This window comes from Dufourea novaeangliae, unplaced genomic scaffold (assembly GCF_001272555.1).
Source record: "Dufourea novaeangliae isolate 0120121106 unplaced genomic scaffold, ASM127255v1 scaffold89, whole genome shotgun sequence".
Lineage (NCBI taxonomy): Eukaryota > Metazoa > Arthropoda > Insecta > Hymenoptera > Halictidae > Dufourea > Dufourea novaeangliae.
In genome coordinates, this window is record NW_015373988.1 from 1,255,982 (window position 1) to 1,282,498 (window position 26,517).

The 26,517-nt window shown below is 30.1% G+C and overlaps 4 protein-coding genes across 4 annotated transcripts; 2 read left to right on the plus strand and 2 right to left on the minus strand.

Moving 5' to 3' along the window:
* Window positions 1-5,862: 5,862 nt before the first annotated feature.
* Window positions 5,863-7,452, minus strand: LOC107187571 (NADH dehydrogenase [ubiquinone] 1 alpha subcomplex subunit 13). The gene is made up of 3 exons (XM_015575695.1): window positions 7,285-7,452; window positions 7,022-7,172; window positions 5,863-6,150 (listed from the first exon to the last, which is right to left on the minus strand). The coding sequence occupies exons 1-3, from the start codon at window positions 7,382-7,384 to the stop codon at window positions 5,943-5,945; spliced, it is 459 nt and encodes a 152-aa protein (XP_015431181.1). The 5' UTR covers window positions 7,385-7,452; the 3' UTR covers window positions 5,863-5,942.
* Window positions 7,453-9,276: 1,824 nt separating this feature from the next.
* LOC107187428 (SCY1-like protein 2) lies at window positions 9,277-12,117 on the plus strand. The gene is made up of 3 exons (XM_015575532.1): window positions 9,277-11,126; window positions 11,213-11,594; window positions 11,685-12,117. Exons 1-3 carry the CDS (start codon window positions 9,437-9,439, stop codon window positions 12,115-12,117), a joined length of 2,505 nt encoding a protein of 834 aa, XP_015431018.1. The 5' UTR covers window positions 9,277-9,436.
* Window positions 12,118-14,366: 2,249 nt separating this feature from the next.
* Window positions 14,367-17,573, plus strand: LOC107187535 (ribonuclease Z, mitochondrial). Its single transcript, XM_015575658.1, has 7 exons — window positions 14,367-14,632; window positions 14,702-14,918; window positions 14,999-15,716; window positions 15,812-16,128; window positions 16,196-16,594; window positions 16,735-17,075; window positions 17,140-17,573. The coding sequence occupies exons 2-7, from the start codon at window positions 14,745-14,747 to the stop codon at window positions 17,516-17,518; spliced, it is 2,328 nt and encodes a 775-aa protein (XP_015431144.1). The 5' UTR covers window positions 14,367-14,632; window positions 14,702-14,744; the 3' UTR covers window positions 17,519-17,573.
* Window positions 17,574-19,689: 2,116 nt separating this feature from the next.
* Window positions 19,690-25,848, minus strand: LOC107187541 (protein singed). Its single transcript, XM_015575663.1, has 8 exons — window positions 25,725-25,848; window positions 23,915-24,030; window positions 23,022-23,265; window positions 22,759-22,892; window positions 22,090-22,379; window positions 21,475-21,635; window positions 20,856-21,326; window positions 19,690-19,998 (listed from the first exon to the last, which is right to left on the minus strand). The coding sequence occupies exons 2-8, from the start codon at window positions 23,978-23,980 to the stop codon at window positions 19,793-19,795; spliced, it is 1,572 nt and encodes a 523-aa protein (XP_015431149.1). The 5' UTR covers window positions 23,981-24,030; window positions 25,725-25,848; the 3' UTR covers window positions 19,690-19,792.
* Window positions 25,849-26,517: the final 669 nt, after the last annotated feature.

Below are 26,517 nucleotides of genomic sequence, written 5' to 3' on the forward strand. Positions count from 1 at the left end.
CCCGTGAGTCATGATTGGTTATGATTATACTTTATCAATTAAATTACATTACACATTAAATGCCTTGAAAGTTCACATGGTTTAATATTTATGGAATATCATCTTTAAACAATTGTCCATTAACCAAGTACGGTTCCAAGTAACTCGATTTTAAATGTGATAAGATACGACAAATGAAAGAATACGACTCTTCCGAAAAAGACAAACTCTCAACGTTAATATGTACCTATGCCCATATCATTGTCGCGTGGTTTTATTTATATCAAGAAATTAATCAAACAATAAATGCCAATCCCTGATTTCAACTAGAAAAATAAAAATGTTTTACACATTTCTTAATATTTTTTCGTACATTGTATGTGTATATACATATATAAAAGTACATATGCTACAAAAAAAGAACATTTAGAATGGTTATGTTATCAATAAAAATTAATTTCTTATATACATTTGAAAAATAAAGATTTTAGAAAAGATAATATAATCGTGATAGGATTATAATGTTTGCAAAGTATGTTTTCCACATAATTTTTATTATATTTTAGATGTGACTGAAATAATCATTTTCATGTTTAATTTTCTTGTGTTTGTTGTTTTAATTATATATATTAATTGTCAATTTCATCTGAATTTGTAATTTTTGTACATGATATTGATTTCATGTATATTTAATGTATTCTTTAATTTTACAAATAAGTAATAAATTTAATTTACAATGAACAAACACATAAATTCATCGTACAAGACATATTATAAAACCATGACAATTTGTTAGTAGTACACATCATGCATCATGCATGTACATACATACAATGTATTATTGCATGTAAGCATTGGAATCACGCCTTTCTCTAGCACGTCGATTTTGAAACCAAATCTTTACCTAAAAGAAAAAACATTGTGATATTAACCATATAGATACATTTCAAAAATTTCATTTTAAAAATTGTTCCTAGAATGTTAATAAAATCCTACTATTATATGTTTCCCATTTAAGTTTTATTGATCATGACTTTTAACTTTCAAATATTTAAGATTTTTATGTAGTGTTTCAAACTTATTTATGATTAATATTAATAATATGCTTTTGAATTATTCTCAGAATTGTTTATACAATGTTTTACACAAAAGAAGATGTACGAACTTATATGTTCATACTTAATATAATTTTGTAGACTTCATTGGCACAATTATTGAAATGTAATTACCAACACTAATCATATTATAACATATGATATAAATATTAAATTTTTATTATATAATCTGTATCGCTGTGTGGATTTATATTGGAAACAAAATTGATTTTATAATTTGAGTGTAACAGTATTTTCTATATAGACTTGATTGTATAAAATGCTTTCTGATTTAAAATTGAATTATTTAGTTTATTTAACTATTTGGTATAGATCTTCATTCTTTTTTTTATTTTTTATACATTTTTTCCACTATGCTTGTTATCTCTTTGTTTAATTTTTTATTAATAACTCATAAAATTTATAAAAGTTTTTATAGGAAGTAATAAAATTATCCTATTAGTGGATCAAATATATGTAAATTTTGTAGTTTTATTATGCGGAAAAGAAATTATGCAATTACTATTATAATAAAATGTTTTATTCGATTTATCTTCGTTTGTACATTAGACAAGTCATCAGTTAAAGCATCGGCCAGACAATTATGAATCAGAATATAAAACGTTGGTATGGAAAAATTTTGCATAAATCGGAAAAAAATATTTTTTTAATTGTACTTTATCTTTACTGAATCTGTTTTTTTTTCTTGAACTCCTTTTAAACGTATGTATACAATTACACTCAGTAGATGTAATTTTCAACAAAAATGTTAACAGTAAGTGTAACAGATTTACATAAATCGTAATTTGTATTTTATTGTACATAAAAAAATTAATAATACAACACTTTTAACACATACTTGAACTTTAATTAGAACGAGAAATACTTAGTATTAATTTTGTGTTTTCATAAAGTATACAGAAATTCTAATTACAATTAGAAATTAAATCAAACATGGTGTATTATCGGAAGTACCTTTTTAGAAGGAAGTTTTAACGTGTCCGAAAGATAGAGTACGTCATTTTTTGAAAGGTAAGCGCTATTGCGAAATTTTTCTTCAAGAATGTCAAGTTGAAACGTTGAAAAAGGTACTCTGGGATAAAGACTCGCTTTCCTTTTATTTTTATCAACTCTTGATTTTCTGGGAACCTTTGGCGGTTTGTACCTTGTACAATGAAGCCAATCTAATTTACTTCGTGCTACCTGCGGACATCCTCCTGTCTCTTCAGAAAAATCGATGAATTTCCTGCTTTGATTACTGAGTAATAAATAGTTACTTTTTACTTCTAATGTTTTTCTGTCGTCGTTTAAACGGTTATATTGATTAATCAATAATGTAGTGTTAGGATTTTCATTTAAACGCTTCATCTGGCTGTCACTATATTTTTTCTGATTTATTTCAAATTTTGTTTTTTTATTTATCTTCAAATTTCTTACGGGACTTATTTTTTGTCGTCCTTTAATTTCCATGTTTTTCACGGAGGCATTCTTATTTATATTTCTACAACTTATGTCAAACTCTTCAAATATAAACCTTTTCGATTTCAATTTACCCCTTACTCTAACTTTTTCAATTATCTTTGTGTTGTTTATTTCATTTGAATCAAATGCTACTTCTGTAACGTGTCCTGTAGAGGTTTCATTATCATCGGTACATTTTCCTTCGTATAATGTTGCAAAATTATTGTATCGGTCACATTCAAATCCTTGTTCGAAATTTATATAAAATTTGTCGATAAAAAACTGTTTCTTTGTCGTATCAATTTCACTGGTTTTTTTTACATTCACTTCACAATTACTGGCATCATTAGTTTCAAAAGTTTGCTTTGAGTCCTTTATTATGCACAGATGACTTTTCAGACTTGTTAAATTTATTTCCTTCTTACTGAAACCCAAAATGATTTCTTCCTCTGCGTTTTTACCGTTCTGGGATTGGTAATGTTTGTTTCGACAGTTAAATGCGTCTGTATCTGCTAAAATACTCTCGATACTGAAGTCTCTCATCTTTCCTATCCGTTGCATGTCGAAACTTTAACTGCGGTCGTTTAATGAAGTCCTGTTTATATATGGCCCTACCATACGACCCAATACACTTTGTCGAATTGTGGCTCTTTGGGGCTCAGTTTCAAATTAAACGCATAGTTGAGCATTTGATGCTATCTCGTCAGGCGAATGCTACAGTGTGCAGCGACTTTCAACCTTATCCTTCCTTATAAAATAACACATTATACAAATATTGCTTTTCGATCTCCTTAACAAGGAAATAACATTTTTCATTACTCTAATTCTGTTCTCCACAATTTTTTTTAATAGGTATGACTTCGTTAGTCCTTTGTCCAAGTCATTTTTAAGTGCTTAATATTTTTTATTTTTCATTTTAAATTAAATTTTAGTACTTAGACAAGTACTATTAAGAATAATAGAGAGAAAAGAACGAAAATACACCATTTGAAATTCATTCTACTTGAATACAAAAACAGACGTAATGTATGAAATCATGAGAAGTACAGATTAAAAAATGGGGTTGATAAACACTGTTCAACTGGTAGTACTTAAAACTATCATGTAATCCGGAACACATTATCTATTGGAATATCGATCGAAATCCTGTAATAACAATGTAATTGATACTATTGTGGGGAGAAACGAAACCAGAAGCGAACAAAAGCGCGTACACCCCTTACACGGAGATTTGAATGAAGCAGATGGGATGCGGTGAAGCTTATATAATTGGGAAAGTATACCTAGAATGTCAGGATTATCGGCTAAATAGACCAAACAGTAAACACAAATATTTGTTTTTTATATCCACGTGATAAATGTATATTTCCATCTATATAACAAAAGATATTACTCTATTCTGCGAAGTATCCTAAATTTTAAAAAGTATTTCAAATTCGATTTTAAGTAATTAATGCTATACGGAGTTTAAATATAATAATCTTCAAATAATTCAATTCGTAAGGTAAAACATGATGTTTTCATGCAAGAAACTGTAACGTTCGATAAAATAAACTCATTTTGATTTTAGTACCGTTCGGATTTAAGAAAGTGCTTCGCTTAAAATGTTTATTCCTTCTTCGGGAGTAACGATCAGCCCACCGAAACTGTAGAATCTTTCCCATGACACAATCGACGAAATTTGATTATATAAAAATTGTTGTTTCATGTATTTCTATATCTATAATACTTATTGTTATTATGAACAAATACTGTATAAAATATTTCGAAATGTGTAAATTCTTGTTATTCTCGGAATCGTTCAAATGAAATACTTATTTTAAAATCTATTTCAAAAATTGAATGCATATGACATACCGTTCCATCTTTATACTTTTACACAGGCTCAAAAATAAAATAAACTATTTGTTCTTTAGTATTTACAAATTTATATTTTACTGAGCTCTGTTCAGCACCGTACGTAACTGTCACCATGTTTTTTGTATAATGCGATTGTACATGATATACTTATTCATATAAACATTCTATCACGAATGAATTTCACAGGTAAAGTTTTAAATCGAAAGTGACTTTCAGTAGTTTATGTCTACTTACATGTATATCAGTAGCATGTGTTAAATTTTTAGGAAAACTTTGATATCTGTTTAAAAAAATCAACACAAAGCGGAGTACTGAACACGTACTATTCCGCTACCGAACAATTCTTGAATTGATACTTTTTGTGTAACAAAATGTTGTATTTATGCAACTTTAGACAATCTTTTTATTGGAAACGAAAATAAAATAATATATATTATTCTCTCGAAATATAAATAATACATTATAATACTAGACATCATATTATAGAAGCCCACTTACATGTGAAAAATACATCAAAAAATTGATTTATCATAGTGCTATAAATACTTCAATTTCTTCAAATTTCAAAACGTCGTAGGATGTAAGTGGAAAAAGAAATAATAAAAGGAAAAAATATTAAACAAATCTTTAAAATCCTCTTTCGTAACTGCAACATGCAAAACTGAATTGAATAATGCAAATTCACTGAAAACAATTGTTAGTGAAATGTTGCATAATTGCAACATTGGGTCCTAATGAGTTAAGAGAATTTATGTATGTGCATACTCTTCTTTCATTTTTGGAATTACTTCTTTATTCTCTACCTGCAGATTACCTACTTATATTTTTTAAATTGCCTTGGAAGAGTACGTACGTTGTTCGGAATGAATTCGTTGTTTAGGAAAAATTGGGTTTGAAAAACATCGGAGTAATAATACTTAGCATCAAACACATACTTCAAATGGAATCTTTGGTCTTTCTTTTGGAAAATTCTTTTTGGAAAAAGAATTATAATAAATATGACATTCAAAAGAAAATACAGATTTGTTCTATTCGTGATTCAGTGATAAATGAAGGTTTCGTCACACTGACCCTCTTCTATAAGGTCAACCGCGCCCACCCATACGTCTGAAGAATATTTTCTTTTACACAGATCCGTTGCGATATTATGAAACAGGGAATAGTTTGTGATGTGATTTACAACCACAGAAATACTTCTAAATAATAAAATCTCTTGATGTTCAGTAGACGGAATCTTAATATGTACATTTATTTTCCTAATTGTGAATAATATAAAATATTATGTTATTTGTAAAACTGTATGCCTTCATCCTATAAGAAATACAAAGAGATAAAACTGTATATGTATACACAAACAACTATGCTAATGGGTTAATATGTATGTATAATAATAATACTATCATTTCATTGAGAAAATAAAAACTTTCATTTTCATTAATAGGTCAATTAGAAAACAAACAGTAAATTCATATGTTTATAATAATATTTTATTATTTGCATTACCTATATCTTACAATATATCTTTCATCTAATTGTACGAGCACAAATTTACGTCCAGAAGACACGTTCATTGCGTATGTCTGCAACTTTAGGGTCCGCATAAGTCATACGCTCATCGAAGGTGGGCTCAATGAATTCATCTTCTGCCACTGTCCAAAATATTGGCTCTTCAAAGAAACGTCCAACTTGCCAGCCTGGGAAATCCTTCATTACGGAAGCTTCTTCATCTCGCATGCGTCTCATATGTTTCAGAAGTCTGTTAAAAAAAAAACTTGCAATAACTTCACTTGATGTGAAATATTAAAGTATTATACATATGTACAAGGATGTATTCTATTTATAGAAATTGAATTAATAAATGTTCGTTAAGAAATGTTCATTAATCAAATATATCTTTATTAAAATCAGAGATGCCCAAATTCATAATCTAGATAAAGAGTTTCGAATAACGAATAAAAGATAAAAAAAAGTACTTCGTTATTTTTAATCGTTTAAATGCGAAAATTCCAATGTTTATAACAAAATAATACTTGTTGCCGAACGAGCCGATATTTGGCAAACAATTATTTAATCTCATTAACTGTTTACAGTTCGGAATGACGCCCTTAAATACTGCAGCTTTTTATTATGTATTACTCGAATAAAATTCTAATATTATATGGTTTTTTTTAAAACGTGCCAAAAAGTAGACAAACTATAATTTTTTCAATATTTTGTTAAACTAAATTTTTAGAAAGTCCCATTACTTTCATGCAATACAAATAACAAGTAACACACTACAAGTATAAAAAAAATTGATTTGTCTCATACTACTTATATTTTGAGTGCATAAATGTTCGGAATATGTTTATTAAAAACAGTACTTCGCCTGTTCAATCACGGTTGCTTCATTCATATTATTCAACTATAAAATAGATAATTAAGTTACTTTGACCATTATTATATAACATTATATAGAGATTAACTAAAGTAGCTCATGTTTACGTAAACATTTAGTATCTAAAGATGACATTTCTGGATACATACATGCATCCTTAATTCATGCCAAAAGGATTTAACAGACATATGTGCACATTTATAGAACTCAAAGGGTTAAAGATAAACAAAGTTATAAACAACATTCTTACGCTCTATCTCTTTCTGCAGTCAACATTGGCATTAAAGCTAAGCGGGCACTTCTCATTTCAAGTTCGTTTTTTTTTACGCGTTTATGCTCCAAAGTATATAAGTAATACCCACTAATTGTTGCAGTAAGAAAAATAGCTATACCAGCGCGACCTGAAAGTTATATTTTAATCATCATTTATATGATATGAATGCTATGTAACTACATCTACTTTAGCAGCAAAATTTAAAGAATATTTATGTGTGTACATATTTATACGTATACCTCCGATTACAGTACGTAATGGAATTCTTTCAATTTGATATGGTGCATATCCTCCTTTAGGAGGCATATCTTGGGGCCCCGATTTTGCTGCTGTTGCCATTATTACGGCTTTTTACTGTGCGAAATTAAGATACAGTCCACCAAAACCAAAATCAATATGTATTTAGATTGATTTAGATATTGGGACTCACACTTTAAAGAAGCCATGATTAGTAACAGCACCAACAGTGATTATTATATGAACTATTCTTTGAAGTAACCTAATGGCGGGAAGTTTTCAATTTCAATTTGTTCGTTTCTAATTATGTTTTTTTCATTACCAACTGAATTTTAATTGAATTTGCGTAAGTTTTTTTGTAAGTTGAATTTATCTGTTACAAATATACAAATGTAAAGCAAGATATAAAAACGAATAAAACATGAACATGTAAAAAGTAACATTAGTAAAATGTCCATTAACGATGCATTTAGAATAAATTGTCTTGTAGTTAAGTGAAAAAATATATACTTTTCCGTTTCATGTTTCATGACTGTTATATTTATCCCTTAACCTTAAACTGAAGCATCGGATATTTTTATTCTCGTGAAATCATATAGATACACGTAATATGAATGGAATATATAACACTTCATTTGTGCTAATAATACTCAGAATTCATGCTGTATCGGTAACGTCGGGTATTGACACTAAAATGGTAACAGGGCTACGTAGCCCTATGAACGTGGGACAGAAAAAAGCATTGGATGATAGGTCTATTCTATACCTAGTCGGTGGTAATGTCACGTGAGGCACTTCCCCTCGCACGTATACTTTACGCACACGAATTCACTCTCTCACCAGAGAATTAATGGTACTAATCCGGCAACGTCATTAAGAACGTATACGCAATTCATAATATACATACACAGATATTTAGATTACAACAATTACTAATCGAATGTTATAAACAAGAACATGAATTCGAAAATTGAATGTTTAAATCGTCCGCAAGTATATGGATGAGTGTGATCTAGACGACAGTGGCGTTTAGCGACGAAACTCGTGGCGCTCTCGAGAAACAAGAAATGGTACTAATTGGCTAGCAATTTGAACTGTTTGCCGTTGATGACACCACACTCTCTTTCGTCTACTTTCCAATCGTGTAAAGTAAAAGAATGAAATATTAATTAAAAATACTGCAACTAACAATTATTTATACACAGTATCAGATCAGACGATTTCAATCAAAATCCCTCTCAGGAATTTCAACCAAGGGGACCCTTGAAGGTTTAATAGCCCTGGACTACAAGAAATCTTAATCAGGCCTACTTGTATTGACATATTTCGTCATTTCAGTATATATTTTTAATAAGAAATTTAAGAAAAGTAAACATTTCCAATACATTTTATTAATCATGAAATTAATTAATTAAAGTCGATCTCCATATTAGGAAGTTTAAACAAGTATATATATATATATATATAATTAATATGCATTCGTGATCAAGCAAATTATATGTAGTTTTCTGCATAAACACTTCAAAAGTATGCATAACAAATTAAAATACTGAAAAAATAAAAATATTTATTAAGAAAATTTGTTTACAGATCGTCAGAACTAGAAATTTACATTATTAGGTTGGTATGTTTCGAGCTATTAATTGAAGCTATAGTACAGCACTCACTAACGCGATAAGTCAGTATTATTGAATCATTGTGTTCCAAAGTTTTCATATTTTACTCGATTTAACAGCGTGCTGCTAAGGATAATTATACTCGGTGTATCCACAGTAAAATTGTCGTGTGTTGTTATTCAAGTTAACAATAACTTTATGCTTTAATATTATAATATACGATACACATCAATATGTGCACGTCCAAATGTTAAACTGATGCTTTAAATATGTGACGACATTTGTGAAACGGAAAAGGAGTGTTATTTAATCCCAATGCAAACAAAATATATTCAAATGTGGAGAAACAGTGGGATATTATCACCGTGTCATGTGAAATAAATAGTCTAGCATTAGAAAGAGCGTTATAATGACGAGATCTCTGAAAATGACATAGTGAAATCGCATTTATTAAAGAAATTCGTGCACTAATAAAAACTCGGTGCAATCGTCGATAAATCTGATTGTTGAATAGACACTTTAAAAGAAATAATTTAAAATGGATGTGTTGACAAAATTGCGAAATACTGTTAGCAACACAATTTCCAACACAGTTCAAAACACTGCTTATGGTTTATCGCAATTGTCAAATGTTCTTCCAGGGAATCCAGTTACAAGAGAATTTGAAGTGTCTGCACATATAGCAAGTGCGGGTCCAGCATTACTATGGAAAGTTTACAATGGTTATAAGAAATCTACAAAACAAGAAGCAGCAATTTTTGTACTCGAGAAAAGAGTCCTTGATAAATTTTCAAAGAATGACAGAGAAATCATTTTAGAAACTCTGAAAAGAGGTGTCACACAACTAACAAAGCTACGTCACCCTCAAATTCTAACTGTACAACATCCTTTAGAAGAATCGAGAGATAGTTTAGCATTTGCAACTGAACCTGTGCTAGCTAGTTTAGCTAATATCTTAGGAAATCATGATAATATATCACAGCCATTGCCATTGACTTTGAAAGACTACAAATTGCATGATGTTGAAATTAAGTATGGACTCTTACAACTAGGTGAAGGTCTAGCGTTTCTACATGGAGATGTAAAATTATTGCACAGAAATTTATGCCCAGAGTCTATTGTTATTAATAGTCAAGGAGCATGGAAAATTTTCGGATTTGATTTCTGTGCTTTGAATCTAACTGTAGAGGGTAAACAACCTCTTTGGTCGTATGTAGAATATGATATGTCACTTTCAGCTGTGGCACAACCAAACTTAAATTACCAAGCACCGGAATGTATTTTGGCAAGCAGCGTTACCACAGCTAGTGATATTTTTTCTTTGGGAATGTTAACATACATTTTACATTCCTCAATGAATATACCTCTGCACGAATGTAACAATGATTTTTTGAGGTGCAAAAAGTTCCTCGAAAACTTCACCGGTTCAATTGTAACTTCTAAACTTCTACCAGTTCCAGAGTCTCTTAGAGACACTGTTAAATTAATGTTGAATCACAATCCTGAGTTAAGACCAGATGCTCATCAATTCGTTAAAATTGAATACTTCACAGACATAGGAGTCAAGACATTGAATTATTTAGATAAAATCTTTCAGTGGGACAATTTGCAAAAGTCACAATTTTATAAAGGATTACCACAGCTTTTAAAACAACTACCACACAGAGTTATATTACACAGAGTAATTCCAGCATTGTACAAGGAACTAATTAATCCTCCAATGATTCCATTTATTTTACCAAGCATATTGTATGCAATGGAAACTAGTTCTGTGGAAGAATTTAGAGAATACATGTTGCCACACATGAAACCAGTTTTGACTTTGGATGATCCGCCGCAGATTAGTCTTGTATTAATGCAACACGTTGACTTGCTACTAAAACTGTGTACTACAGAAGTAATAAAAACAGATATAGTTCCAATGCTCCTACGTGCTTTAGAATCTGAGTGGGAACAATTGCAAGAATTGTGTTTATCAGCTCTACCCAACATTGTAGCAATGATCGAAGGACCAGTGATTAAAAATGCAATTTTGCCTCGAATGAAGAAAATTTGTTTACATGGGAAAGGAGGTAGTACTAAAAGTCTTGGAGTGAAAGTTAATTGTTTACTGTGTCTTGCAAGAATGTTACCTAATTTTGATCGATGGTTAGTTCTGGATCAAGTGTTACCATTTCTACAAGAAATTCCACATTCTGGTGAACCTGCAATCCTTATGGCTATTATAGGTACATACTGTAGTAAAGTAATTTTGAAGTAACAGATAATTAGGAACGAGAACGAAATAATAATATTTACTGGTTTTCTTCATCAGGTATCTATAGGATATTATTAAATCACAGTAAACTGGGTGCAAGCAAAGAAATATTAGCAACAAAAATTCTACCATTTTTATTGCCATTGTGTATTGAACAGAATTTCAGTACATCACAGTACGAAATTCTTTCAAGTCTTGTGGTTGAAATGATAAATCGTGTAACAACAGAACACAAAGAAGCATTGAAACAGTTGGATGCAATGCGCCGTGAGACACAAAAACTTGATCAAGAACTTTCACAAACCTCGAACGTGTACAAAAATATCAATTCGACCACTGATACTGTTAACACCATCCCTCCAATTCCTGCTCCAAACACAAACACAAATTTAAAGTCTCTACAAATTGAAAACGGATTAACAATGGAAGATAAGTTTCGGTGAGTAAAAATAATTCTTTAATGTTTGTTTATGGAAAATTTCAGATATTATAAAATACAATTTCAATATAACTTTTTTAAATTTCGCAGATTAATTCAACAGCAAGAAGTACATCAAAGATTACAGTCTCAACCACCATTAACACCAAAAACTATTCAACAACAACCTAAGAAACCTCAGATAAAAGACTTAACTGATACTTTATTACAATCTAATTTAGATCAATTAAATCTTTCAATATCAAGTCCAAAACCTGATTATTCTTACATGTCCTCAAATTCAAATTCACATCAACATTTCAGTTCACAAGGAATGAATGTAAATTTAAATCGAAACACAAATACTTGGGTTTCTAATCAAATGACCTGGAATACGACTGTTCCTCAAAACACAATCAATTACCCTATCAATCAGGCAAACTTCATGACCAGTCAGTTGGAATTCAATTCAAATGTGAACTCCAATCCAAACCAAAAAGTTGAAAACTTACCTTCACAAGATATAATGGATTTGCTTAGCTAATAATGTCAATGATACAGGTTGGTTTATTATCGTTTATTAATTATTAATACCAATTATCGTAATAATTAAAATACGTTACTACTGTAATTTCTAAAATTATGAAAAACAAATATTTTATAAATTCAGAAATTTTTCTTTGACCTTGTTATATACATAATTTGTTCAATATTTAAGTACAATTTTATATGCACAGAGAGAATCATGACTTAATACCTGCACACTTTTAATAGCATGAAATATATAAGAGCATATGTGCATATATACATTAAAAGAAGTTGACTTGAAGCTATTCTGCTTTGATTATTCTCATTTGTCATTGGTTCTGTCAGAACTTTTTGAACATTATTATTTATAAACATTAATGAATATACTGAAAAGATATGAATAAAAAATGATATGATAGCATATCTTTCTTCATTTCATATTACCTAATAATACAATACAAATTTTCTATATTCAAATAAAAGTACCTTACATAGTTATGGAAACAAAATAGTAATGCTCAGTCAGTATAACATACATTCTGTTGAATGTACATAACGTATCAATCAGTTTAGTATGTAACTACATATTCTGTTGTTAATAATCTACTATGTACTCTAATGAACGTTTAAAGTAAAGTAAAATGAAATACATGTTATGATTTAACATAAAATGTTGCAAATGTGGCAAATGCTGAGCATATAATCCATTTATGTGTAAAAAGTAATGAAGAGAATTTAACAAATCTGTTTATATATGTTATGTAAGAATATATATATATATATATATATATATTGGCTTAGTAATGTTTATTTGTAATTGTGTACAGAAATAAAATATAATTGTTTATTGTAACTTTTTGTGTTCATTAAAATTTAAATGAACTACGTCAGTAGTATATAGAAGTGAACTTAATACAATTATATCTGGACCTCAGAGCCAGAGTGTATTGAGTCACACTTCTCAAACTTTAGTGGAGAGCAAATCAAAGGTGCGAAAACCTTCGGAATCGATCGGTAAGAATTGAGCGAGAAACAATCGCTACCTTTGAACTATTGAATGGATTTAAGAAAAGTTTCGATATGCAGAAATGGTGAACTTTACATTAATTCTCCTATATGATGAACTTTACACTGTTTTAAAAATGTATATGAACTTAATATAATTTTGAGACTATTATGTACCTATACTAAAAACTATATGACTTAGAACGAATAATTTGTACTACTGGAAAGAGTAAGATATTTCATACAGGAAACATGTAAAATGTCATTTTTTTAAAAAGTAGACTTAATACACTCTGGTTGTGGAGTCCAGATATACTTACTTTCCTTACCAAGCATACCACAGTATGTAAGTTTGTTCTTTCCCTTCAGCTGCCAGTCAATTTTTGTTCAATACTCTTATAGAAGATAAGAAGGCATACCTATTCAACTATTTATAATACTTTAAATTTCAGTCGGAAAAGTAAGGTGAAGTATCCATGTACATACATACATTGCTTTAAATAATCTCGGTCATAAAATAGAAAATATGTAACATTTTCAAATGCTATAAATCCTAACAATTATGTACAATGTTGTTCTATAGTCTAAATATATCTACATATATATGTTTTCAGTTTTAAAGTTTTGTAATATTTTGTGTATACATGATCAGGGCCGTTCCTGGCGGGGGTGCAGAAGGTGCCTCCGCACCTGGGCGGCCGCAGATCGTTTATTATATGTAAAACTTGGACTAGTAAAAATGATAATCAAAACTTTTTTTATGATTCTGAAAATTTTAGACAAACAGAAATCAATCAAATTAATTTTTTATGTAAACTTTGTAACATTACTCGTATACTTACAAAAATAAACAATCTTTATGGACAGCCCAAAGTAGCACAAGATATTTAGCCATATTTAGTGGATTAAATTCGTGTAGAGGTAATTAATGGTCGCTATTTATCAACCATAACATAATTATTATAAACATTATGCGTTACTTTCGTAATTATATATGGAATAAAATATTCAATTCATTCAAAACCATTCATTTTTTAAGAATCTTAGTTTCATTTTATGAAAACTGGTCAGGGTTTTTCGTTAATACCTCGTTAACAAATCCTCGAATAACATTTTTGCTAAGGAAAAACTTATTTCGAATCACCTCACGAGTCTTCCATTTTCGGGTCTACATGGGTCCTCCAACATTTTTGTTACACTCTGTATATGTAAACACTGGTGTCACTTGGTGCCACTGGTGAATACCGCGATGAACAGCGATGAACACCAAGTGGACATAATTATACATATGTGCATTGTACAATGCACGTGCTTTTACACATGAAAATTTGTGTATTAAGTGATTCAGTTTTAACTGACTTCATCACAATTACTTGAACATTAGCACAAATTAAGGAACATATAATAAATTTTGTACTTAATACTGGAGAAAGTGTGCGTATTTTTCTTTTGAGTCATAACTTACAAAGGAGGTTAAGAGAACAAGTTATTGTCTTTATATGGAATTTTAATAAGATAGCTGAAAGGTAAAATACAATTACGATCGTTTTTTAATATACCTATTAACTTAAATAATTCGAAAATGTTATTTACAGAATTATTAACAACAAATTACACTGGACAACAATTATTTTTGTGATGCTACAATTAGCTCATCGTGTCTGCCTTCATTGTATAAATACTGCACATATACGCATTCGATTTAGTAACCATATAGCTAAGTGTCCATCTTTTTATAACAATATCGTAGCCATGCAACAAAAAAAGGCCATTAAAAAATTGTGTGGTTTCAATAGTAAAGCAACATTACAAGTAATTAAAAAATTATGTATGAATACAAAATATTTATGTACATAAGGTATGTTTGTTGTAGTAAACTATGTTCAAAATAGGTTGTTGGAAGTGGAGCTTTTGGATCACCAAGTTCTATATTTCTATCCACTGACCATACCAATTATCTATTTAATTGTGGTGAAACTACACTACGACTATTGCAAGAACATCGTTTAAAAGTAGTTAAACTGGAACATATATTTATAACAACATTTAATTGGAGTAACATTGGAGGACTAGTGGGTATATTATTAACACTACAAGAGGCCGGTGTGGATGAAATAAAAATTCATACATTTGGTGAAATAATTGAGTTTCTAAATTCAGCCAAGTTATTTGTATATCTTCCGAAGTTAAAAGTTTCTTATGCTCCCATTAATGAATTAGAACCATACAATGATGATCTAGTAACTATTGAGTATGTTTCTATAGCAAAACATTCAAACAATCCAGAAACCTGTTTTTTGAATGAAACTGAAAAAGATCAGTGTTATTTGAATGTTAATGGAAAGAGAGTTATTGATACTACAAAAACAGAGGAAAACTCAATGAAAATAGAAAAGAAATTAAAAACTGATAAAAATATATTATGTTATATTTGTGAAGTTAAACCGAAACGTGGAAGGTTGTCAGTTGAAAAGTGTTTGGAATATGGTGTGAAAGTTGGTCCACTTTATAGTATATTGAAGAAAGGATTAGATGTTGTAACGGAGGGTGGAAAAGTTGTTACTAGCAAAGATGTGTGTATGCCAGATGGCCCTAAATTCTCGTTTATTGGTACAATTAAACATGCTTAAATAATTAAAATATACAATTTAAAATGTTGCATTATTATGAAATGTGTTTACTATTCTTCATAATTTTACTTTCAGTGGTGGAATGTCCTGAAGAGGAATACTTGGAATCTCTTGTGAACCATCCTAAATTCTTAAAGTATCAAAATGCAACACCAACAGAAGGGGACAAACTTGTTTGCGTATTCCATATTACACCGGATAATATTTTTAATAACTCAAGGTATCAGGACTGGATACAAAAGATTTCACCAGATACACAACATGTAATACTAAATAGTGAAAATTTTTGTATGGGTAATGCGGCTGTCTATAAGCAACAGTTTTTATTTAATATGATACATCCTGAAATATTTCCTTTACTAAGTGAAGATAGCCTGAGAGAAGACAAAGAAGTAAGGCTTTTTATTAGTTGTGAGTCACATATTGATCAATCAAATAACATTGATTATTTTATTTCAGACCAACAGTAATAATATTCAACGTGGAAGAACATTGCAAACATTGAAAATTCATCCATACCATGAAGAACTTTGGACACCTAAAATTTATTCAGAGGCACAAAGGTACATTGATGAAGTTTGTCAGATCGACGGATTTCTAGATGTAATGAGTAATTTAAAAGGACAAATTATTGAGAAAACAGCAAAACTTGGGTTAAATAATGCATATGAATATCCACGAATTGTTATGTTGGGTACTGGTTCTAGTGTACCAAATAAAGTAAGAAATACAAGTGCCATTTTTCTAAGAATTACTGAAAATAATAGCATACTGTTGGATTGTGGAGAAGGCACTGTTGCTCAGTTTGTTCGATTTTATGGGAATTCAAAAGTTAAGAACATCTTACGCAGTCTCAAGGTACATGATTATTTATTATTATTATTATTATTATTATTATTATTATTATTATTATTACAACGAAGACTGTATATAAAATTTTTTCAGAGTTCAATTATCATTATATGTAATGTACAATATATACATAATTTTTGTTTTAGGCTATTTATATATCACATATGCATGCAGATCATCATATGGGTCTTATTAGTTTATTACAAGCGAGAGAAAAAGTCACAAATGATAAAATATACATAATAGCACCAACACAAATTCAACAATGGTTAAGCCATTACGAACAGATTGAACCTATTTCACATTTATACACTGTAATAAACAACGTTGATTTTCATGTAAATGGCCATCGATTAGCCAAATACTTTGAAAAGATGTTTTACAGTTCGCTGAATATTAAAGAAATGAATACCGTTTTTGTCAAACACTGTAAAAATTCTTTTGGTATTGCGATTACTCTAAAAGATAACAGAAAAATCGTTTATAGGTAAGCTAAATAAAATTAAAATTATTACATAATACCAATTATCTTAATTATACTCTTATTTCAGCGGTGATGCTATGCCTTCTGATACTCTTATAAACGTAGGCAAAAACTGTGATTTATTAATACACGAAGCAACAATGGAAGACAAACTTAAAGATATGGCAACTATGAAATATCACTCGACAACGTCTCAAGCAATAAATGTTGGGAAATCAATGAATGCGAAATTCATTCTGTTAACTCATTTCAGTCAGCGATATTCGAAAATTCCCGTATTTACAACAGAACAAGATAATGTTGGGTTGGCTTATGATAACATGGATATTAGATTATCTCATTTGCCTCTGTTGCCTCTTTTCTACCCATGCTTAAAAGTAATGTTAAGTGAACATTATGAAGTGGTAGAAAAAAGAACACAAAAAAAGGATGCGGTAATTGCATAATGACATAATTGAGTGTTACTATTTCGTTAATAATAAATCTTAATTTATTTAAATATAAAAATTTATATTTTGTATAATGAAACCAGTTTTTATTTTTCATGTAATTGTAAAAGAAAAGCTTCACAAAATGTGTCGCAGCATTCATTCACTTAAGTTTTTTAAAACCTGATACCGACTCTTAGAAATGTCTAATTGTCCCAGTATCATCATATTCGATACATAAGACAGAATACATCTGACATATTGCACATAAAAATAAGTAAATAAAATTAATGTAATCGACTTGAGATGGTAATATTATGGTATAATTTTAGTATCAAATTCGAAAGAAAGAATTAAGACACCAATAATTCACAAAACAAATGTTTGACAGCAGCATTTATTGCTTACATAATACACTTAGTTTGCCCCGCTTTCCTTAAAATAGTAAATAATGTAAACTACAAATAGTTTCGCTGAAATCATAATTTAACATTAAATCTCGCTTTCGCATGAAAAATAGAGAGCAGGTAAAACTGTATCGTAATAAAGATAAAGCAGATCGAAAAATAATATATTTCCCTTTGTCGAATTGAAACGTAAACATATTTAGAAAAACCACCGAACTTCAACAACGAGAGGGAAAATTTTACCTACTTTTGCAAGTCCTTATGCTAATCGATAAGTTACACGCCTATTAAATCTGCACTAAACAATTAAAAAGAAATGTTTTAATTTATCTTATGCGGGTTATAATATAAAATTCCTTCACAAAAATAGCTGTAAAAATGTTTCGATCATTGCACAGCTCGCGGAATGTGATTCTGCTATGTAGAAAAAGCATGGTCTCAAATTACATATAATAATTCGATTATTGCATCGATTTTATAAAGATATGTACACTAGATAGCAAGTTTACACTAATGATGCATTTGTGCGTTCATATTAACGCTTTACCCACCTGGGCATGTTTAATAGACTTTTTAAAAGTTTAGAAAAAAAAAATCTTTTGAGAGCTTTTAGATGCCATTAGTTCTAAATATGCAATAATAGGTCAAATTAGATGATATAATGAGTCACTTCCCCACTTTTTATTCAGAAGTTAGGTATTTAAATATTGTAAATGAAACAGAAATGCACCGTAACTTGTTGAACAAACGGTCGGTAAAGTGTTAATAGTGTATGATTGAGCAATATGAAGTATGTTTATTTTATGGAATGATTAGGATCTTTAACTAAAACACTATTTTATGCGTTGACATAGCTCGTAAATGTGCTGTCTAGTGTATGAAGTTTTGTATAGGAATTCAATCATCGGAAGTAGTATTAATATTAATATGGAGACTAGAAAACTGAATTTTTTTAACACTTAAACGATCGGCCTGATTAATACTTTCTATTTTACTGTATATATATTTTATTCTTTTAGATATTTCCTTAACTTAATGATTAAATAATAATTTATAAAAGTCATAAAAATTGCTCGATACAAATTATTCTTTATGAATTCAAAAATTATTACAACGAACTCTCACGACTATTTATACTTCAATTAAATGTGTAACGTAATTGGCAAATAACAAAAATTTGTAGTAGCACAGAATAACATTGGAAACTGTAAAAATAGATTATTGTCATTGATGCATAAATTGCCAATCGGTTGAGCGTTAAGAATTAAGAAATAAATAATATACCAAATACAATTTAAATTCAAAAAAAGTAAAAAACTTCAATTTACATGGCTAAAAAAATTATTCAATAATGTTATCGCTGTGAAATGATAAATCGATATTAATTACCTTTCTTTAAATTAAGGAACAATGTAATAACCGCTAATTCCTTTGCAAACATGCGAATGATCAGTCTTATATGATATTTCTCGAGTAGAAAAAGTCATTAGAAGTAAAAGTAAAAAATCGTAGAAAAGTCAGTTCGAAAATGTACTCCTAATTAAGTACTAGATAGGAGGCCCTTCCTGTACTTATAAATACGATATTAGATTACATTCGAAGCTATAAAAAGGGCAGTGATTTAGCCATGTTCCTTTAAAATACTGATTTGAAGTTTTTGTTTCGCTTTTAACGTTGTATATGACACTTTTTATTTTTTATGTCTGTGTAAAAGAAAAGAATTTTTAATTTATCAAATTGTTTGAATTGCCTGTTTCGCTTTTTTTAAACGTTCTTGGACTTGTTAAATTTAAATATTTAACCCACTGTATGTTTTTAAAATGATATGAAAAAAGAGTAATTCGGAAAAAGTTTAAAGAGGACACAGCTTTTCATAATCATTTGATTAGAATTCCCATTTGGTAGCGGACTCGTAATCTGTTTCTCCCAAACGTAATGCTCCATTCTTCCCTGCTGCAAGATATCTTCCATCGGTATGCTTAATACAAATGCGTGACGGTTCTCTCAATTCTAGGTAAAAACCGTCGGAAGGTACGTCAGAATCCACATTTACACCTTCACTATCGGCATGCCAGTACTTGCCATTTTGACCTAAGATATATGTAATTTAATATCAGTAACATAAATCGAACATACTTTAAATATAATTGAATCACTAAGGTCGTAACTATTTTTTACATTTCTTAAATAATTATCTCCAATCATGAACGAAGTTTTGAACTATAAATTTCTAACGCATCCTTTTCCAACTATAAATTTTTAAGTTTAGTTATTTTTAGTAACTAAAAACACACCAATGACCTTTAATATTTTAAAAACGACCTTCAAAAAAACGTATATTCATTATCGCGCTATTTAAATATTTTAACATCTGTTACAGTCATTCAAGAAGACTGCTACGCGAGACTGACCCAACATTAGAAATGTAATTTAAGTATTAGAAATTAGTTTTACGATCACTACATTTTGACATACGAGATGTAACAATAAAGTTTCCAACATAATTCGTTAAAACATTTTACTGAAAAAATGAAAGAGATGTAAGGCCATCGCCTTCAAAGTTGACCTTTTCTCATATCTGTTTTAATATCTGCGTTACATTACGAACTGCGACAATAAAGTTCCGAGAATAATTTTGTTTCTATCAAAGTGCTAACAATGTAAACAGTTACGTCCACTTTGACAGAAACAAAATTATTTTTGAAACTTTATTACCACAGCTCGTAAACGAACGTGAATATTAAAACAAATACCAGAAAGTGAGTATCAGAAATGTTACGATCAATGGATCTATTGTTGCCTCCAGGGACCTACTTTGAAGGCGATGGCTTTATATCTGTTTAATTTCCGAAATAACATGTTTTTAACGAATTATTCACCAAACTGTATTGTCACACCTCGTATATTCCAGTCATGAAAATTATTATAATCTATTGAGAGAAATTTACCTTTAAATCTCACGATTCCTCGCTCACATCTCTCCACCCGGATAGTTTCATAGATAGCTTTGTTGCACTCCAGCTTAGAACTGGATGCGCTTTTAGGCCCTACAAATCCTTGTTCGCAGCGCAAAACTAAAACAGGTCGGTTCATCAAGTAGAAATAATATTTGCTCGCGTCTGAGTCTAATCCGTTTACAGAATCCGCATTTGCATAGAGATGACCAGAACGTTTGGTCGCTAAGAATTTGCCGTTGTTGGCACGTAAAGCCACTGTGCCATCCTCGGATTGCCAAATTAAATCAAACAGAGCGTTGGAGGATCGTTTATGCTCAGATGCCTGAATTCCTCCTCCGGCTTCAAGGCTCCAATAACGATCTTGCATGGTTCGTACGTACCATCTTTTAGTAACACGATCAAATTCCAATTGGAACGTCTCGTGTCCAGAAATTTCATCTTGATTAGCTGTTACATCAACTCCTGTAATGGTAATAAATACTGTCGATTTTGTTTCTGAACTGCTGTGGATTATCAAGATTATCATTTATATTATTTAGAAATCTGAATGATGGAAATTATGATTCAAAAATGATATTATTCATTGTTGAATGTATATAAATAAAAATACCTTGTTTCACGGAAACATATCGTTGATTTAAAGCGGCGACAAACGAGGCTTGTGGAAGTGATTCTTCTAAAGAAAATAATTCGTCTCGTGTTACTGTCGTGGATCTTGATTTTAAAACAGCTTTGCTCCCAATAGGTGCCAAATATGCTCCATATAAATCCCTTTAAATAATTAGATTTTCAGTCATTGTATCAGGCTCGTTATTAACTTTTTTTTTTTAATTATTACATTCAGAAGAATAAATGAATGATTCTTTAACGAAATCACTGTTACTCACAATTTGTTACTTATTATTAAACTACGGATGTTTATGCAAATATACATTTTTATAGATTAATTTACAGAAATTGAAATGACGTCAAAATTTATTTTAAACAATCGTGTATACTATAAATGCATAAAATCAGCAGTCTACTTATTTTATAGAAAAAATGTAGGAGTAAAAAGTCTCATAGACAAATATTGTTTCAAGCACAAGGTTTTCTAAGTTTTAAGCATTATTGTGCTTACTATACAATATAAGTCTGAAACTTCAAATACTAGCACATCGCTGTTTTAATACAATACAATCGTGTAATAATACAGTATGATAATAAAAACATTAATATGTCTAACCTGAGTGCAAGTAAGCCTGCATGAAACTCAGCTGCATAGAGACAATCGCGTGTACAAGTATCCAAAAGTTTTCCATCGCGCGCTAGATATTTATTATTGCACGTATGCAGAGCATAATGTCCACCTTCAGATTTAGTATTCTCCTGACTATTATCTTCTATTGAAGAAGGACGAAATTCTAAGGTAAAAAGTGTATCCTCGCCCCAAGGAACTGGTGCATCCACATGAATTTCGTCTTGCGTTGCACTTAAATGAGCGAAACGTTTTCTTCCAGCAGATTTCAGATTGACCTGAAAAATGCATTTTTCTTTTTGATACTGCTTCGTAATATAACCAATTTTCTAATTAACTCTAACTCTTTCTGCTAATGATTAATGAATACTAAAAACGATTCTGATTTAATCAGCCATGTAGGTTTTAGTCTTTTTGTTAATTTAATTTTTCATTTAAAACTATTTTGTTGATTTATACAAATAAAAATGTACCATTTCAAAAACTACAATAGTTATTTTTCATATATTATTTGAAAACTATTATTTATGGCCAATAGTTTTATTATCTAGTCAATTTTTGTCAATGATATAACATGTAGGTATTCATTAACATTATATTTCTATATAAATTAAAAAACTGTTGATTTTGTTTCTTTACATAAGACATAATGCTTACTTGGGGTCTGGCTGCAAGGTGTACAAGCCAATATTCAGGCTCGCCTGGAGCTTTGGCCATACATTTAAGTTCATCTTGGCTCGAACCCAAGAAATAGCCCCTCTGAATGTTCTTCAATGCCCATCTGCCGCTTCCTATTTTTTATATTTTTATACACTTTATATACTTCGAAATTTTAATAATCTTAAGAAATTGTTCCAATCCTTACAATTCAATATAATAAGTATATTTATATTATATTAAAAAGCAACATTTTTAAATACCATCAGAAGCCAATTGAATTTGAAAAGCACAGCCAGGATCAATAGGCTCTTCTGCCTCACAGGTAACATTTCCAAATTGATCTACTGCTAAATAGCGATCCAAATGAGACCTCAGAAAAACTTGCTGCTCACTTCCTTCCAAAGTCCATAATTGCTTCTTTTTCAAACTAGAGCCATTTGCATTAATTTTAAAACCAAATGTTTCAGCTGTAAGGTACTTAAATTTTCCATTTATTAATCCGACCTAAAAATTATAAATACACTTGTTACTCACATAAATGTTTAGAAAAATGCATTTTATTTTTTATTTCGATACATTTTAACAATAAATAAATTTTCAAGAAATATAATTTACATATTGTATATATTGAATGAATTTTTAGTTTCATTGGTATTAAGTGCATAAAAATAAGATAATAACAGATACTTACTCATCTATGTTATATTTACATAAAACTAATATAAATTTAGTACAGTCTAAATGTTTCGTACAAGGTCATTATAAAGGAGAGGATCCATCATTCTTTGTGTAATTTTTCCCCAAACGTTTCGTCCTACCTGGGGTAGAATTCTACCCTAATCGATCTTTCAACGCCCTTACTTCGAAAACTGAATGGCGACCAAGGTCATACACTTGTATTTTAAGCACTTGTATTGTTGGTACAAGATTGCAATTACTACCTAATTTTTTCAAAGTTATAATTGTGTACAAATTGCTTAAGGTAAAAATCTACCCCACGCGTGACTTGGTGAATTAATAGTTTATTTCTTTTTAAATAAATCAAATAAAGCATTTGAAACTGAATGCTTTCCTTAAATGTTACATAAATAAATCCTGGCGTATGTACGTAATACATTCATACAGTCTAGTAAAAGATATAATTTAAAATTACCGTCCATCCCGTCTTCTCGTTTGCATTTTCGGAACCGATGTTTTCAGAACCGTTCGTCTGCATCATTTACTTTAATTGCTTGACGTTTAGACGCTGAATCTACTTCAATACAGAGCCTATAAAATATTATATAACAATAATATTTTCATTTTTAATGTATTAAATTAAAAATTTTTATATTCAAATTTCTTTAAAACAATTCTACTCTCCTTAGTTTGCTGATACCTAATGTAATTGATTAATGACACCGAATACACAAACGAATTATGTATCTCAAATCTTCACATAAAAAATTAATAGCTAATAATCCAACTTTAAACATACCATTGAATTTATGACTGTATTAAGAATCTTTACGAAATACATAATGTTAGGACTGAAGTAAATAAATTCTTATACAAGTAAACAAACTAAACACTCACTGCAAATTATAGTAATAAACATTGAAAAGTGTATAACATATTTTTCAAATTTATTTACAACAATAAAGCAAACTATTACTTTTTTGAAATAAGAAACATAATGAATTTTCAATTAACACTTGGAATATACATATATGCCGGTTATGAGTGTATTGAATTAATATGCAAAATAGCAGCAGAAGCAGAACATTATGGTTTTTCAGGGTCAAGATCGTGTTACCATAGTGATACAGGCCTGACCTAGCCATAAAACGCCTACGGAAGGAGCTACTCTTTAACTCTGAATATTTCTATTTTTATCCCAAAATTTGTTCTCTCCCGAGGGATACTTTATTTTCAACTCCCAATTCGGTGACTCATTTCTACGTGGCTTCCGTCTGGGTGGGGCCAACTCGTCGAATGGAAAACACGATAAAAGGACTTTTTGTCCTTTATGTAAATCTGTTAGTTTCATTTGAAAAAAGAATAAAATGTATTTCTTTCTAGATATTATGTTTTCTTAATACTAAACAAGTAATATCTACTGGTTTTACTCGCAATTCACACATTTTTTTAATAATTCTTGTTACGGTTTTAAGGCCCGGTTATTTATGTAATTACATATTTCGATTACATTGCAAATCCACGAAGTATAGGTAACTGTTTAGAGTTCAGAAATACAAAATAAATCAAAAATGTATTAGAGTAAAGTTTATTATTCTTTCATTTACGAGGTTTACTTGATTGATAGAAGCCTAGAAACAATAGTGTCTTTTAATATACCTATAATTGTGACGGAGAATCTTCTTATTGCAAAAATAAAGAATAACATGTATGAATATGTAAAATACACATTATAAAAATTATTGAACACCGAAAACCGATTTCTTAAAGCGCAATGTAAAATCAATAATACCAATGGGATGGCCATGACAGTGACTGAAACTACACATGCTCGATTTAAAAACAACTACGTTTGAGTCCTTTTAAAAACGCTTAGAGAACTCAATCGATAACTCTGAAGATTTAAATTACAAACGTAGAGGAATACGAACATAAGATAAACTAATTATATAAAATAATTTAAAATTTGTGTATGACTTGAAGGTAAAATGTGTAAAACTTAAAAAAATATATGTTTCAAAAATTGCAAAAATGTTGAACATTTCCAAAACTAAAAGTTAGCGAAAATAGTTGAATAATCACGTTAAATTTAATACTCTTTATCGTGCATTTATAAGTAAGGCTTTCATTAGATAAGTAACAATAAACGATCAATCAGTAATGCGTGTTCGTACAATTGTATTTCACTGCTACAAATGAATAAATAAATACATGTACTAATGCAAAATGATAGAAATCGTCGGAAAGCTTTGCGCTCCTGTTGTCAAGCAAATACATAAACTCACCGGATAAGGATACAGAATAGAAGATAGAAATACGTGGTTGTCGTCTAGGAATACTGAAGCAGAGACAGGAAGGTACGCAAGGAAAGTACGAGTCACGAGCAACAAATTACGTTCGTCACAACAAAGATACCCGGCAACTGACTTGACTTGCTCGTTCACTCCTGATTCTGTAAAGGATCCCACAGGACTTTCAACGCATGCGCAATGTCAGAACCCACCATCGAATCAGGACTGTGCATAGAACATAACATAGTAAGATTTATTCGAGGCTTTCTCTGTTATGTATTTTAATTGACATTTCTTCAGTGAATATTGGAATTGCAATTATTTACTGTTCGCAATATGTAGTTATAATGAATAGTACCGTTAAATTAGCCATTAAATGACGTTATTTGCTACAACGAATGAATCAAAGGTGGCGCACTTCTTTAACGATATACGGCCCTGTGCAATTCTGTCAGGATATCGCGCGTGCGCCGTTTTAATAAGGGGATAGTGAAAGATAGAGGATAGAGAAAGAGGGAACGGTGGGGAACGAGGCATACATACATCGAACTGTCGACTTTCCGGAGGGCCGTGAACTGCGGATCGACGACCCTACTTTGTGATCGCTATTTTCTCGGTGGGACTACGCTCCGCATTTTTTCGTTTCGTTTAACCTTGCCATTTATTTATATTTAATATTAATTTTAGACGGTATGAGAGAATTTCAGAGGATTCTTTTATAGAATTTTTAAATAAGTGATATATTGGGTCACTGCAAAAGTCTTGATGCGCTCCTAATATGCAGTTT

What these genes read in the sequence shown, in the direction of transcription:
- LOC107187571 (XM_015575695.1), bottom strand. Translation starts at nt 7,384, where the DNA reads ATGGCAACAGCAGCAAAATCGGGGCCCCAAGATATGCCTCCTAAAGGA. An exon ending in ATTACGTACTGTAATCGGAG is followed by an intron (nt 7,173 to 7,284) that starts GTATACGTATAA and finishes TATAACTTTCAG; the next exon opens with GTCGCGCTGGTATAGCTATT. An exon ending in ACTGCAGAAAGAGATAGAGC is followed by an intron (nt 6,151 to 7,021) that starts GTAAGAATGTTG and finishes TTTTTTTAACAG; the next exon opens with ACTTCTGAAACATATGAGAC.
- LOC107187428 (XM_015575532.1), top strand. Translation starts at nt 9,437, where the DNA reads ATGGATGTGTTGACAAAATTGCGAAATACTGTTAGCAACACAATTTCC. An exon ending in AATCCTTATGGCTATTATAG is followed by an intron (nt 11,127 to 11,212) that starts GTACATACTGTA and finishes TTTCTTCATCAG; the next exon opens with GTATCTATAGGATATTATTA. An exon ending in ACAATGGAAGATAAGTTTCG is followed by an intron (nt 11,595 to 11,684) that starts GTGAGTAAAAAT and finishes TAAATTTCGCAG; the next exon opens with ATTAATTCAACAGCAAGAAG.
- LOC107187535 (XM_015575658.1), top strand. Translation starts at nt 14,745, where the DNA reads ATGCTACAATTAGCTCATCGTGTCTGCCTTCATTGTATAAATACTGCA. An exon ending in CCCTAAATTCTCGTTTATTG is followed by an intron (nt 15,717 to 15,811) that starts GTACAATTAAAC and finishes TTTTACTTTCAG; the next exon opens with TGGTGGAATGTCCTGAAGAG. An exon ending in AACAGAAAAATCGTTTATAG is followed by an intron (nt 17,076 to 17,139) that starts GTAAGCTAAATA and finishes CTCTTATTTCAG; the next exon opens with CGGTGATGCTATGCCTTCTG.
- LOC107187541 (XM_015575663.1), bottom strand. Translation starts at nt 23,980, where the DNA reads ATGATGCAGACGAACGGTTCTGAAAACATCGGTTCCGAAAATGCAAAC. An exon ending in GCAGGCTTACTTGCACTCAG is followed by an intron (nt 21,636 to 22,089) that starts GTTAGACATATT and finishes AATTATTTAAAG; the next exon opens with GGATTTATATGGAGCATATT. An exon ending in ATATGTTTCCGTGAAACAAG is followed by an intron (nt 21,327 to 21,474) that starts GTATTTTTATTT and finishes TTACCATTACAG; the next exon opens with GAGTTGATGTAACAGCTAAT.